The 15,677-nt window shown below is 38.9% G+C and overlaps 1 protein-coding gene across 2 annotated transcripts; it reads left to right on the top strand.

Moving 5' to 3' along the window:
- Nucleotides 1-1,241: 1,241 nt before the first annotated feature.
- eif4h (eukaryotic translation initiation factor 4h) lies at nucleotides 1,242-14,579 on the top strand. 2 transcript variants are annotated; one of them, XM_042770853.1, is made up of 8 exons: nucleotides 1,242-1,396; nucleotides 6,298-6,488; nucleotides 6,772-6,836; nucleotides 7,463-7,556; nucleotides 9,638-9,709; nucleotides 10,738-10,881; nucleotides 12,142-12,257; nucleotides 13,316-14,579. In XM_042770853.1, exons 1-8 carry the CDS (start codon nucleotides 1,332-1,334, stop codon nucleotides 13,319-13,321), a joined length of 753 nt encoding a protein of 250 aa, XP_042626787.1. In that variant the 5' UTR covers nucleotides 1,242-1,331; the 3' UTR covers nucleotides 13,322-14,579. The 2 variants fall into 2 exon arrangements, with proteins under 2 accessions (XP_042626787.1, XP_042626788.1); XM_042770854.1 differs by lacking the exon at nucleotides 9,638-9,709.
- The last annotated feature ends 1,098 nt before the right edge of the window (nucleotides 14,580-15,677 follow it).

Genomic DNA, 15,677 nt, shown 5'->3' with positions numbered 1-15,677 from the left:
GGCCATGACTACCAGGACCACCTTAAGAGGTACTGGTTAGGCATAGTCAGTTTTCATGATGGCTAGATGGAAGTGGTTTCCCGGTCTGCTTGTCTATTGAAATACTTGTACTCTGTCATTTACATTAATCTAAGATGTTATAAATTGCAGTGAGAGGAGATGACATAGATATCAAAGGCTCGTTCTCCATCTTCACTGTGAATTTCACAGCCACCTGAAGGCCATCTTAACAGCCGCTCCTCCTTCCCCCATCTTCTTGCCAGTGAAGTATTTTCAGCAAATGTGGTCTATTAAAACAAAATTATAGTCATTTTTATTTGTTATTATTACTTAAATATCAGTGTCCTGCGGTGTGGCTTACCATATTTATTCTAAAATATTTATTCTAAAATATTTATTCTAAAAGCAGTGGGCAGGACATCAGGAACACTGTCCTCTACAGTACAGAAGATGTCCTGACAGCAAACAACAAAACTATGATTTGAGCTTCGTCATCTTGATGTAACATGTGATAACAGAAAATTTAAAGCTGTGTTTATGTATCTGAAATGATCTGATTTAATGTAAACTCTGTCTAAAAATGGTACCTAGCTCAAAAAAAAAAAAAAAAAAATGGAATGTTCCCAGCTAACAGGGAATGTTCAACTGTAGATAACATTGTGGCAAGGTTCTCAAAATACTGGACAAACATTATTCAAAAAAGGTTAATAGAATGTTAAAAGTTATGAGTTCTTTAATAATGTTCTCAAAATATTAGCGAAAAATACTATTTATACATCGTCCATGGAAATGTGTCTGAAACGTTTTGGTTGCATGTGCGAGTATCATTTTTAAAATGTAACTACTCTTTCAAAATCCCTAATCAAACCAAACACAACACCTATGAATCGTGAATCGAATCGATTCGCTGGCTACTCGGAGATCCACAAGCCTATCGCAACAAGCACTCGTCCATAAATGAATCGTTTTGGTGAACTCATCTAAACGATTCTAAACTCTGAATCAAAATCCCCACCTATCATATGTTCCTCCAAAGAATTTAGCTGGGAACACCTTAAAAATCGCATGTCGAGTCTACTCGATGTTGCCCGATTCAAAACCCATCCATTATTCATATTAAAAATGTTTATTTGGATCCAAATAACAAAAGGAACACACACACGTCGTATTTTGATGTTTTGGACCTGTTTGTGCTATAATTACTCAAATGTATTTTATAAACCTCCGAATGACACGTCTCAGGCACGCTGAGGACAGCTAAACCTCGCAGCCGTATATTTTGGGGTCCTTCAGAGTCAGACTGCTGCTTTCTCTGGACGGCATCTTCGTCAATGGCGGATTACGATAACTACGATGACCGGGATCGGGCTTACGGGAGCTTCGGCGGGGGAAGAGGGTAAGGAAGCCCGCGTGAGAGGAGCGGTGAAGCGTGCGTGACGGGAGGCCGCGGGTGTGAGCGCGTGTGTAAGCGCAGGTTCGCGGGAGATCGAGCGGGTGTAGGCCACGCAGCAGCGGCGCGCTCCCGCTGTGATGAATGAAGGCCGGGCGCGAAGCTCAGCCCACATGGGCTTCATGTCTCACGGCCGACTCCGCATTTCAGTGCCCGCAGACGTTATGTTAAACATCCGCGCCCGCTGATCTCTGCTGAATGTAGTTACTGGTGTCAGGAGTGTTTTGGATGATCAGCGTGTTAACACTGGGCCTCGATCAGGGCTCTGACTGTCTTCAGCCCCAATGCATTGCTGCTCATGAGGGACATCGTTCTCATAACACAGAAATACTGCGGTACTTCAGCTCTCTGGACGTGCTAGTGTCGTAGAAATGTCATGCACATGAAAATGATCACGTCTGTGTACATTAATGTTTAGCCTCCGCTCGCGCTCTTCTCGGATCAGCAGCATAGAAGCCTATATCTGCGATGATAAACGGAGTTTATTGTGTTTTCCGACCCTCAGATCGAGCAGATGGCTTTATTTGCATCCAGGCGCGCTGCCTCTCGCAGACATGCGTGACATTTATCATTTACTGAATATAGAAACAGAAAGTGCGTGCTTATTTGAAGTATGGAAACCTGGCAAAATGAGTCCTGTATGCATTCCCTGACCATAATGCATCACTGCTAATGAGAAAAACCACGCACCACTGCTGTTCTGAAGTTTGGAATGAGGGAAGTTTCTTATGCTCACCAATGCTGCATTCATTTACAGTAAAAACAGCAATATTGTGAAATTTTATTGCAGTTTTAAATAACTGTTTTCTATTGTAATATATGTTTGCTGCTCGAGAAATATTTCTGATCATTATTTCAGGTTTCTTTGATGAATAGCATGTTCAAATGAACAGTATTGAAGCATTATAAATGTCTTTGCTCCACATTTGATCAGTTTAATGCATTCTTGCATTTTTTTAAAGTGTTTTCCAAAAAATAAAAAGGACTAAACCAAACCTTTTGAACGAGTGTGTAATGTCACAGAAACTTTTTTCTGCTTATTACTTTAGTGAAAACAGCGATGCACTAGTATTCAAAATACTGAGTCGTGCAATATATTTTTAAAACTAAATAATACTTTTGTTCGGCAGGGATGCGTTAAATTGATCAGAAGTGACAGTACAGACATTTATGATGTTGCATAAGATTTCTTTTAAATAAATGCTGTTCTTTTGAACTTTCTATTCATCATAGAATGCAGAAGAACTGTGTCTCGTGTATTATTACCTGACAAGGCTGTTGAGTTTGAGCATGAATCAGTGAATCGGCAGCAGTCACAATAAGAGTCTGCGCTAGCTTCACCTCGGCAGAACGGAGCAGAACAGCTGTTTATTAAACGCTGCATACTAACTCTAGGCAGAGCAGGCCGTTGACCTCTGCATTATGAAGGGCCTTTATAGGTTTTAACTTTATAGGTAATGGTGTAGGTTTGCATCTTGCTTTTAAGCCCATAAATATTAATGGACTCATTCTAATATACTCATTAAATCACCTTTAAATTGTTGGTAGGTTATCAATGCACAAATCAACACACTTTCTACATTTTAAGAAGAAAAAAAAAAAAAATAAAAATGAGAAGCTTTCTAAAGCAGTGCGCTGTCATGGCTGTAGCTCACACACACACAATCATAGAAAACGTAGACGTTCAGTGACACAGACTTTCACTGCGTTTGAAGCACAAAGACAAGGGTAGTAATTCAGCAAAAGACAAACTGGAGACCCGCTATTGCTAAACCTCTCTCTCTCTCTCTCTAGTGTAAATGAACACAGACTCCAAATATTGCACTTTTCTGTGACCAGAATACCCAACTGGAGACCCGCTACTGCTAAACTTCAGGCTTACGGCTGTTTTCAGAAAGCCAGTGCTTTTATTCACAGTGGAGACGGAGCACACACACACACACGGTTGCCAGGCTGAGGAAAAAGTAGTTACACACTTGACAGATTTCTGTATTGCTTCAAGTGTGGAGCTCTGAATGGGGGATTACGTGTCTTGATATCAGGCAACCCTACAGCCCTATCATCAGTGTATCAGTGTACCATGGTATTTCCATCTGGTCACCACCGCCACAGCACTGGATGTCAGTTTTGATGTCACGTGGGTTTTGGGGGTTGATGATGAATGTTTCTGGGCCAGTTGCAGTCATGTATCATTTGCTGTGGACAGCCCAGGTCTGAAAACACCAGAGATGTCATGCCTCCGCCTGACACCAGAGGAATGTCCCAGTACACTGGATCCCAGCACAAGATTTGCTTTGCATGGGATTTGATCTACTATTACAGACAGACAGAAAATAAATTAAGAAGGTGCTTTCTGTAATATTTCTGTCCAAGGTACTTTTTGCAACGGTTCAGTAGCTGCTGCATTTTTCACTTCTGGTTATCACACTTTGTTACCAGAAGTAGAGTAATGTGTGGGCCAAGTCAATATGATATTTGGTAATTTTAAGAATATTGGCATCCGCTCATAACCGTCCAGTGTGCAGACTAACAGAAGTGATTGCACATCCTCGTGCCAGTTTCAAAATACACAGACAGCCTTGTCAACATATGAACCGTTCATTTGCAAAAACAGATCAATTCTCAGAAATTTTTAATTTTTAGTTTTAATTCTCAGAAATCATGTTGGTTTTTTTTTTTTGGTTTTTTTTTATTGTGCATTCCACTTAATCTCAATCAAACTGCAGTTGGGTTATTTTGACTAGTTAAAAAAAATAACTTAAAAAAAACTGCTAACACAATAAAAACATGATTTTTGAAAATTAAAAAATAAACCCCATTTATAATTCCCAATTCCAGCATTTATAAAACATGCGAGCACACAGATTTGATCTTGGAGTGTGTGTATGCTAAAATCCATGCCAACTTTGACAAAGTCAAAGTCCATTTGACGTGGAAGAGTGCCGAGCTCCTCATCGGGTCTAAGCCAGAGGTGCCCAAACTTTTTCTTATGAAGGCCGGGCCAAAAATCGAACTTGACTGCGGGCCGTGGACAGAAAATAATAATTGCATTATACCAAACTGTTATATTTAAATGAAAGTTTCCATGGTTTCCATCATTTGAGTTCATAATATTTCAAAATGAATTAATAAAAAGAAAACCTTACTCTGAAAATAAAACTGCATTAGTTATGCAGAGTTTTATTGTTCAATTAAACTTGTAGGTCAATGAAAATATAGAAACAATCCCATTTATAGTACAATAGATTTCAATGCCTAAAACATCTACGCCTATTCAAGACAAAAGCAATACAGCCGTAAGCATGCAGAATCAGTCACCTCTCATAAGAGTCTTTATTTTTCAAGTGTTTTCCAAATCAGCTGCAGCTGAATTACTGACAAAGTCAGGATATAATCTAGGTGCTAGTCAGTAAGTTTGCTTATTTTACACTTGTTTGAGTTCATACGACTGAAAATTTGTTCACAGAGCAAGGACTGCCAAAGATATTTATCAGGAAATTTTGCTGACGGTGATTCCTTCTTCTTGAATAATGTTTGAACTTTATATTTGTTAGGCTAGTAGTTTTTGCTGTGGTGTTGAAATTAGAATTGAACTGGTAGATAACATTTTGATATCATATTAAGCTTGGAATGCAAGATTACTGGGTCAGTCTGGTGGCCATATTATTTTTTTTTCTGCCAGGGCAAGTAAAAATTTTTACCACATTATAAAAAATGTATACAAAACACCATCCATATCTTTTATCCCTTTAAATAAATTTTAAATGCACTATCAAACTACCACAAATTTTTTGTTTTTGTTTTATAATAAAATCAGAAAAAAATGAACTATCACATATTAAAACAATATCAGCACAATTACAAAACAAAAGAAATAAACTTTATAATCACAAAACAAGTGTGATAAAATTTAAACATTTCAATAAAATTTCAAAAAGAAGTTGTTTTTAGACATATATTGCCTTTCACAGATGAAAATAGTGCCAAACAAAAGAATGAATCTGTTTTTTGAATGAATTGGTTGAGTGAATGATTCAGTGACTTCAACCGCCAAATTCTGGTGGTTTCTGTTTCATATTTCAAGTGTTTGATTAAATTTTTTTGACACATGAATTCTGGCATTAGTTATTCAGTTGTAATTGCACTGTGTAAAAACATTTTTCATCTCCAAGCACTAATGCACCTAAAAAAAAAAAAAAAAAAACAACTAAATGTACCACCTCTGTAATAGAAAAATGGGTTTTGTATTGGTTTTAACCTGTAGTCTCTTGGTATTGTAATTACATTTGATTAAATGTAACGGTTTCACACAAAACATGATGCATTCATCTAATAAATACGATTAGAAAAAATCACACTCATTAAGGTGATGTCACCACTTAATGGAAAAAAAAAATCGTTGTCACTTATGTAAATATGTGGCATTGAAAAACTCCTACTATTCAGCTGTATATCAGAAGCAAGGTTTTTGAACCACAGATGATTGTGAGCTCACTTAATATAGCACACGTCTGATTCAGACACTCAGAAGATAAAACTCCCAGAGCGTCCATCACTGCGGGTCAGCCATGTCTCTCACGCCTGTTCTTGTGTTTGTGAGGTTTTTTCAGGATGTTATGTATGACGCAGAACCATCAGAAGTGTGAATGATCAATCGGTGAGATGCACGGTAGATTTTGAGACACGCATCTGTTAACCAGCCGAGTGCTCATGATGGGCAGTATTAGTCAGTGTGTGTCTTTTATTAGCTGTGTTTGAGTCATGCTCGTCTAGATCAATCTTTCACCCCTGTGTTGTTATTTCTAGAAGGTGTAGAGCTGATCAGGTTGTTTGTTTTTGGACCGTAGACCCCGAGGTGGCGGCGGTGGCCCAGGCGGACCCCGAAAGCAGAAGGACCTTCCCACAGAGCCGCCCTACACAGCGTACGTCGGCAACCTGCCCTTCAACACAGTGCAAGGAGACATAGATGCCATCTTCAAAGACCTCAGCATCAGGAGCGTTCGACTAGTGCGAGACAAAGAGACAGACAAGTTCAAAGGTGGGCTGCTCTTCCAAACACCATGCATGATTAATGAGGAACATTGTTTGCTTATTATTCACCCTGGGTTTCAGGAATCGCCAACTTTGTGCGGCAGACATGAATCATACCTCAGAATGCGTGGCTAGTTTATCTTTCCGTGGCTCAAGCAATCACAAGGTCATGGGTTCGATCTCAGGGAAACCGCATGCTGTTAAAAACCTGGGACTTGAATGAATGTTTTGAAGATCAGTGTGAAGAAAAGCATGTGCTGAACGATCAACTGTTTGTTTTTGTGCTTCAGGTTTCTGTTATGTAGAGTTTGATGACTTGGAATCTCTGAAAGAGGCTTTGACGTATGATGGCGCTGTAAGTCACTTAATTACACTCTATTCATTCATTTTTTAAGACAGAGATAATGGATGGGGTTGTGTCTTATCATTTTGACTAGGAATACACCAACATTTGTTTTTATAGCTGATAAAAGTTAAATATTCGTAGAACATTATACATGTTTAATACTTTGTTACCTGACACCGCAGTTCAAAAGTTTGGGGTCTGTAAGATTTCTCTTTCTTTCTTTTTTTTTTTTAAATTTTTTTAATTTAAGGAAATGAATGCTTTTATTCAGCAAGGATACATTAAATTGATCAGAAGTGAGAGTAAAGGTTTTTTTAAAATTGTTACAGATGATTTGCAGAACTTTCTATTCATCAAAGATTTAAAATAAAAATGTTTGCGTCATTGATGATGAATGTTTCCTGAGCACCAAATCAGCATATTAGATGTTTCCTGAAGGATCATGTGATGCGAGACTGGACGCAGTTTTAAATAGAAAAGTTATTTTAAATGTTATTTCTCACTAGTATTAGTATTTTTTTTATCAAATTAAATGCAGCCTAGACAAGCATAAGGGTCTTTATTCAGAACACCAACCACAAACCTTTGAACGCTAGTGTACTGTCTGATATGTTGTGTGTGTGCTTCTTGCGCAGCTGCTAGGGGACCGATCTTTGAGGGTGGATATCGCAGAGGGCCGAAAGCAAGAACGTGGCGCCGGAGGCTTCGGCTTCCGGAAAGACGACAGAGGTACTGTGTGTATCACTGTCGTTCATATGCACAAACCTTTATCTTGTGCTTCTATTAGTGCTGTTTACTCAAATTTTAGTCTGTTTGTCTGTTGATGTATTTGGCCTGTGTTTATAGTATCAGAAATGAGCAGTGCTAGGAATCGGTGGTGCGTTTGTCTTTATATTACAGTTGTATCAGGTTTTCCAGAGATGAAGGCATGAAGTTTTTGTTTTCTGAAGTTTTTACTCAAAGTAATTACTTGCATTTGATTTAATGGAGTCAGGTGGTAAATTAAGAATTCATTCAGTTGATTTTGTTTTGTTTTTTAAAGGGATACTCCACCTCAAAATGAAAATTTTGTCATTAATCACTTACCCCCATGTCATTCCAAACCCATAAAATCTCTGTTTGTCTTCGGAACACAATTTAAGACATTTTGGATGAAAACCTGGAGGCCTGAGACTGTCCCATAGACTGCCAAATAAATAACAGTGTCAAGGTCCATAAAAGGTATGAAAGTCGTCGTCATAATACTCCATCTGCCATCAGACGTGCAATCTGGGTTATATGAAGCAACGGGAACACTTTTTGTAAGTGAAGAAAACAAAAATAATGACTTTATTCAATAATTCCTCCGAACAGTCTCCTCTGTGTCTCTCCATATCACCGTATGCTCTTCTGTATCATCCACGCCACAAGGATGCACTGTTTTATTTCAAATCAAAGTTAAATACACATAGAAACAGCGCATCCTTGTGGCGCGGATGACACAAGAGCATACACAGCATACAGTGATATGGAGAGACACAGAGGAGACTGTTCGGAGGAATTATTGAATAAAGTCATTATTTTTGTTTTCTTCACTTACAAAAAGTGTTCCCGTCGCTTCACATAACCCAGATTGCACGTCTGATGGCAGATGGAGTATTCTGACGACGACATTCTTACCTTTTCTGGACCGTGACACTGTTATTTATTTGGCAGTCTATGGGACAGTCACAGGCCTCCAGGTTTTCATCCAAAATATCTTAAATTGTGTTCCGAAGACGAACAGAGCTTTTACAGGTTTGGAACGACATGGGGGTAAGTGATTAATGACAGTTTTCATTTTGGGGTGGAGTATACCTTTAATTCAATACATGTTTACGATTGCTTTTTTTTTTGATGGTGTGTATATCATGTATTTTACAATGTGCATAGCTCTTTTCATCAGATTTTTCAAGTTATCATGTTAATGTCCTGTTATGATGATGTTGTTTGTTCAAGCCGTTATTTGACCTCAATTCAAATTTCTTTTATTTTGGAGAAAATATGATGTAGTAACGATGTGCCGTAACCAAGATTGCGGTCCTACTGCCAACCCCCCCCCCCCCCCAGGCTATGCTCAATATTAGTTTGTGCTCCGTCAACTTTGTGTCTTCTGTCTCTTATTCTGAACTGTTCTGCTTGGTTATATTGCATATAGCTGTAAATATTTAACCCACTGCTCATACTACACAAACAAAGCATTTCTTAAAGGGATAGTTCACCCAAAAATGAAAATTCTGTAATTTACTCACCCACCATTTGTTCCAGCTCTGAGAGTAATTAAATAGTTTCGGGTCCCCCGCTGACTTCAGTAGTGTGTGTTTTTTTTTTTTTTGTTTTTTTTTTGTAATACTATGGAGGTGAATGGGGACCATCAGCTGTTTGGTTTCTACACTCTTCAGAATATTTTCTCCTAAGTTTAGCAGAAGAAAGAAACCCATACAGGTTTGGAACAGCTTGAGTAAATGATGACAGAATTTTCATTTTTGGGGTGAACTGTCCCTTTAAGCCTGGCTTCTCACAGTCATTGCTCATGTACATATTTCATCTTCAGATATTTTTGTACTTTTGTTTTTTCATCCCTCAGTAGAAACCCCTCTCTAGCTCCTCTTCCTTCCCCTCTAACAATCGGAGTGCTTTCCTTCTGGCTAAACTTCTCTGTCCAGCTGCTGTCTTCCTTTTAGCAGCTGTTCTGATTGGTTCAGTTGAACCGTTCTGTGGGTGGGCCGTCCCTTCACCCTGATCTCAGCTTTGAATTGTTGCCCCTATTAAACAGCCCCTGTCCCTTTCAGGCCGTGGTGGCTCACGTGGGGCCAGAGGAGGGGGACGTGACTCCAGAGACGACTTCGACCAGTCTGGAGGAGGTGCGAAGTGTGAATTGGGCAAGATCCCGAACCCTTGGGGTGTTGGCTCTAGATAATAATTTTAGCAAAAGGTCTGAAGACACATCTGTGCTGTATGACCTCAGACATTCCTCTTTTTGTAAAAGTGAACAGAAAACATGTTAAATATACTCAGTGAAAGCATAGTAAGCAAGGGGGACGGGAAGAAAACGAAAAAGTTTTAGCACAAGATTTTCATTACTTCACTGGCAGTGAAGTTTTTTTCTGTTCTATTTTAAATATTACAATACAGTACAATAAATGGAATTATCATTATTGCTATTATTAACATTATTATTGTGATATATATTCATTACCAAGCATGCACTGTAAAGTTATGCAGTAGTGGAAGTCATTCTCATCACATTAATTAAAAAAATAATAATGTTAATAAAATCAGCATACTTTCAAAATACAATCTCATGATGTGTGCATAAAATTAAGTAGGATTTTTTTTTTTTCATGTAACAGTGATAAGGAAATTATTTGTTATAAAAATATCAGCGAAAAAATCATAATGGACAGTGCAAAATGTAGCAGCGTATTTTTATTTAATTTTGTGGTGAAACATAAATGACGTTATTTTGTTTTCGTGACCCTGTTACAGTAAATGTTTTTCTTTCATTTTTATAAACTGAGGAAGCAGTCAAAATAGTGCTTTAAACCTTGTTGAAAATAACCCAAAATATTCCATTAAGACTTTATCAGCAGTGATCTTGCATATTTATGTTTTGGCTTTTTCCATGTATTTTAAGTTAATTTTTGAACATTGGTCTCATTGCCATCAGTCATGTTGTCAGCAGAGTCTCCCTGCTGGCCTGCAGTCAGGTTTCCTCCCAGAAGTTGCATATAAACACTGATCTGGGATCAGACTTTAATATTGTCTTGCTAATCTTAAGCACTATGATATATTGCCCAGAGCCAATCCTGGATCAGTATTTTGGTACAACTTTGCAGTGGAGTGGGAGAATGATGGACCAGTTACTCACACGCTTTCTTTTTATTCACAGGATTTAGAGATGAGGACTTCATGGGTGGGAGGAGTCGAGGAGGCGGTCGCCCTGGCGACAGAAGGGGGGGCGGAGGAGGCATGGGCCGCTTCAGAGATGGACCTCCTCGAGGAGGCCAGACAGACTTCAGAGAACCCTCTGACGGTGTCACACATTTATTCATGCTGAAAAAAGAGATACATTTGTATATGTGCTACAAAGTCAACGTGAAATCTCAAACCTTTAAAAGTTCCAGTTCAGGCAACTAAATGTCTAATGTTAGCCATTGGCTATAAACTGGTAGATTTCACTTGCCAGTGTTTCTAGAGCTTGTGTCGAGCGCCTGTGTTCACGCATGCTATCAAATGGAGTATACTTTGAAAGGCTATGCACTTGTCTGAAAACATACGCTAGTGTACACGTACAAATACAAAGTATACTTTGGGCATTAGAGGCTAAGAGTAAGTTTTTCATTCACCTGCTCTTGAACACTGGGAACTTAAGTTTCACTCCGTCCTTGTGAAGCTTACACACCTTTCAGAATAACCGAGCTCGTTCAGAATTGAGTCTTTAAGAGCTGTCAGAAGCCACTGCTGGCTGGTTCTTTCGGTAGTGGGCGGAGCTAATGCTCGAACTTTGATCTCATTGGCTAATGCTCAACTTTTCCCATCCATGGTTTGAGTTCAGCGAATCAATTCGAGCGACACAGATAATGAGATTAATTTTCATGAGCAGCTTATCAGACCGGTTTTATGACAGTAGTAGTAGTATTTTAATAGTATTATTCTTATTGATTTATTGAAACACTACCAGCACATTAGTTCTAACATAGGAAATGCTTGACATATAAACTTTCAAATCATATCTTATGCATATTATCTTTGTTCAAAACTGCAAAAATGTATAAAAAATGTGTTCTGTTGCAAAGGTGTGTGTGTAGAGGGTTTTTGTGGATGTGGACAATTCATTATTTCAAAGGGAAAAAAAACTTGGTTGTACACCAAAGAAATTTGTTAATATCAGCAATTTGGTTAATGTAAACTATCTGTTAGTGTAATCATTGCCCAGAGACTACTAATATATCTACATCCAAAATATAAAACCCAACCCAAACAACCAATTAAATACATTTTAAAAATAAAATGCAACCAAATAAGAAATTGATTCAGTTAGAGACTAATATAAATATTAAAATAATGATGCACGTACCATTTCACGTTGAAAATAAGAAATTGACCCATTTATAAACTAATATAAATATATCCATTCAATACCAATTATTTTTTTTTTGATCCAGTCAATTCCCAATGAAGTAAAATTGGATGCACGTACCATTTCACGTTGACTTTAAATGATGATTTTGACACTTGCATAAATTGTATAATAACATCTAATGTCTCGATTTCTAATTTTTTTTTTTCGCAGAGGAAAGAGCGCAGAGACCAAGGTTACAGCTGAAGCCGCGTACAGTGGCAGCTCCCCTTAACCAAGTGGCCAACCCCAACTCGGCCATCTTTGGGGGTGCCAAACCCAGGGAGGAGGTAATTCCCAAAGACAAACACTAAGAGACTGCAGCCTCCCTCGGCGCTCCGAAAGGAAGCAAGGAAGGGAGGGAGGAGAGAAAGAAGGGGAGGGGTACACTGGGAGGGAAGGGCGAGGTCCGGGGATGAGAAACGACGACGAAAAAACGTATCATGCCAACAGGAACGCGCGATAAGGCCTCTGTCGTCATTCCTACCTGTTAGAGATGAACGGAGTCCCTGCGAATTCAGATCGCGCGACTATATATTTATTCAATGGAAAAATAAATACATTAAGACCACACCCACATCAATCATGACACTTGCACACACCAACGAGCAGCTCGTGAATGCATGGCAAAACTGTTTAACAATGGTTTTATGTCCACCTTTGCTTCCCTGTAATTAGTGCCTGCTCTGTACTGTAGTTTTTCGTCAGGGGAACGTTCTTTCACATCCTCGGTGACACCCGAAAGGTTTTTCGTTCTTTTCGAGCTGCTCTTTTAAATGGAATGGAAAACTGATTTGAAATGTTTTTGTTTGTTTTCTGGCTTGTTTTCTAGCTGTAGACTAAACTACACGCGTCAAGCCCTTTTATCATGCGAACAGTGACGACACTGATTTGGTTTGTGCGCTTTTCTTGCGGGGCAGCTAGCTAACGTTTCCACTTACATAATAGCGTTCACGAAAAGCAGTATTAGTTTTATTGGATTTGAACTACCATCGTTTTGTATTTTGTTCTTTGGGTTTTCGATGGACTGCACCTCTATGAAGATTTTTCTCTTTGGTGTGATTTCCAGCAATGCCGATTCACGTACGCAAACCTTCGAGCGCACACTGGATTGTACATGTGGTGCTTGTCCTCACGGCGTGTGTAGTTTGGCGTTAAAGCACAACGTAGTCCAGCTGTTCGGTTTCGGAGCCCTGCGTCTTAGTAGAGCTACACTGCGCCATCTTCCCGTTTGAGTTGAACTGATTCTGCTATTGCTTTGTCAAAATGTTCATGTGCAAATGTCACCGTCTCCTACAACGGACCCTGTGTAACCATTTTGTTCTTGTTTTGTTTCCGTTCTCTAAAGAATTAGTATCTGTGTCAGTGTGGCTGCATTATTCCGGAAGGCTATACTGGATTCTACTGGCTTTGATCACCATAAAATCTTTCAAAGACTTCAGTGACATGCAGGCAGGGGCACGAGGTGCTGGACTCCTCTCGAATCTGAACGAGCCCTCATCCGATTGGCTTAAAAAGCAAGTGGAGGTGGGGGCTCTAGGAAGGGGGAGGGGCACAGTCTTAACTCCGCCTCTGCCTGTCCTCGCTGGCTCCTCCCACACGCCTCAAAGAACCCAAACTTGGAGGACGGCATCTCCAGGTTGAATGCGTTTAAGGACTTCAACATCTCTTTCCCTTCCCAAAATATCTTTTGTGGGTTTTTTTTTTTCTTTTTTTTCGAATTTGTAGACGCACCTACCGTGTCCTTTTTATATTTTGCTCTTTAAATTGCTTTACTGTATTTGAGGATTAAAACGTTGAGCTTGATTCTTAATTAAACCATTTCAAAGTGAAAAAGTTTTTGAATTCTTGCCTTGTCTTTACGAAAGATTTTCCCACCCTGACCAAATCCTGGCTCATCCAGAGCTTTCGGGAACAATGTGCCACATGTTTCGTTGATTTAGAAGAGTATGCATGATAGGTTTGGTTGGTGACACAAGGGTCTGCAGTCTACAGCGACATCCACAGCTTGACGGCAATGCATTTCTTTCACCGTGAAAAAACTATAGTAGAAACTATGATCCATAACAGCATCAGTACTGCCTTTCCACATGAAGCTTCTTGAACACAAATGAACTGCTTGCACATCTCCAGACGCGCCAGGCGCTGTAGTTTCATCCAGTGTAGAGTCCTCATGGGAAATCCATGTCGCAACCCTTTTCTTCGCATTTTACTGGGATATAAATAAGGAAGTTCATTGTTTTTCTTACTGTATAATAGAGATCAGCTGTTTTTCTTTTCATTTTCCTACACTGTTTATGGCAATAAATTGTATCACCTTACAGTGTTTGAAATGAATGTGTTGAGACAGGATAACAGGATGAGTTTATTCTGTGTCCTGTGAAGCTATGTGGTGTTGGAGTCATTTGAAGGACAAAAAAAATTCAATCTGGCAGTTGATTTCATGCGGGAGTTGTGTCGAAAGCTTCAAGAACAAGTTAACAGATCTTTTCACTGCAAGACACAAAGTCTTATCTTTGTTGGGTTAACACAGGAAGTCTTTAATCTCAGCATAGGAGACGCGTGATGAGTGATTGTTTTGCATATGTGAAGAATAAAAGATTTGAAGAGGAGCCCCTGGCTTTGGGTGTCAAATGATCTACGTGCATGGAAGACGTGGAGGGAGACGGCGTTTGGGACAGTTTAGGGGCTGATTCACCCGAAAAATGAAAACCGTCAGCATTAATAGTCACGCTCTGCTTGTTCCAAGCCTGCGTGAGGTTCTTCCTTCTGTTGAACACAAAAGAAGATATTTGGAGAATGTTGGTAACAGAACAGCTGACTTCCACAGTATGTTCATCAGTTTTGTGGAAATCAGATATAGTCAGCTGCTTGGATATCAGCACTCTTCAGAATCTTTTGTGATGAATGAAGCACTTATATAGCGCTTTATTGTGTATTGCTGTTTACCCAAAGCACACCACACACCAGCTACAGCTGCTCAACAAAAGAAAGTAAATAATGACAGAGTTCTATTTTTTGGGTGAACCATCCCTTAAATGTGTCACTTATGTTTCACCCTAAAAATATTAGTGTTATTTATTGCATTGTGCATGTTTCGATAAGAACACAGACCTCAGTCAGAGTAGCGCCGTATTTAATCTTTAGCAGGAATAAAAATGAGACTGCATTTAATGATTACATGGCAATAGTTTATCTTAAAAAAAAAAAAACTTGCTTCCAAGAAAACTTTCAGTAGACAAAAACTGCATTGTAAAGGCAGGAATGTAAGTCTGTTCCTCAGAGCCTTGTTTGTAAAATTAATATGCTGCATACCCTGACTAAGGTCTAGTACTGAATTGTGAAGAAAAAATAATAATCTAATACATTTTTACATGAATTATATATACATATATAATATATGCTTAAATATGTAAATATTTACATTTGAAATAATATGAGGATTTTTTTTCCTCACATTAATAGTAATATTGGAGTGTTTTGAGTTTTCATGAAAATAACGTCTCAATGGAAATTGAGTTCTGCAAAGCACATTTTTCGCTCATTGGGTTTCGGGGGGAAATATGACCTGGAAGGGTTTTGCATGATCCACCGTTGGATATGTTTTTCTTTTCTCATGTAGGCCTACAGTGAAAGTGATGCACCAAAACAGATCAGCTTTGACACTGGAGCAACATGCCTGCGGTCAGTATACCTGGATCACACTCCTG

This window comes from Cyprinus carpio, chromosome A15, assembly GCF_018340385.1.
Source record: "Cyprinus carpio isolate SPL01 chromosome A15, ASM1834038v1, whole genome shotgun sequence".
NCBI lineage: Eukaryota > Metazoa > Chordata > Actinopteri > Cypriniformes > Cyprinidae > Cyprinus > Cyprinus carpio.
This window is presented reverse-complemented; position numbering and strand designations above follow the sequence as displayed.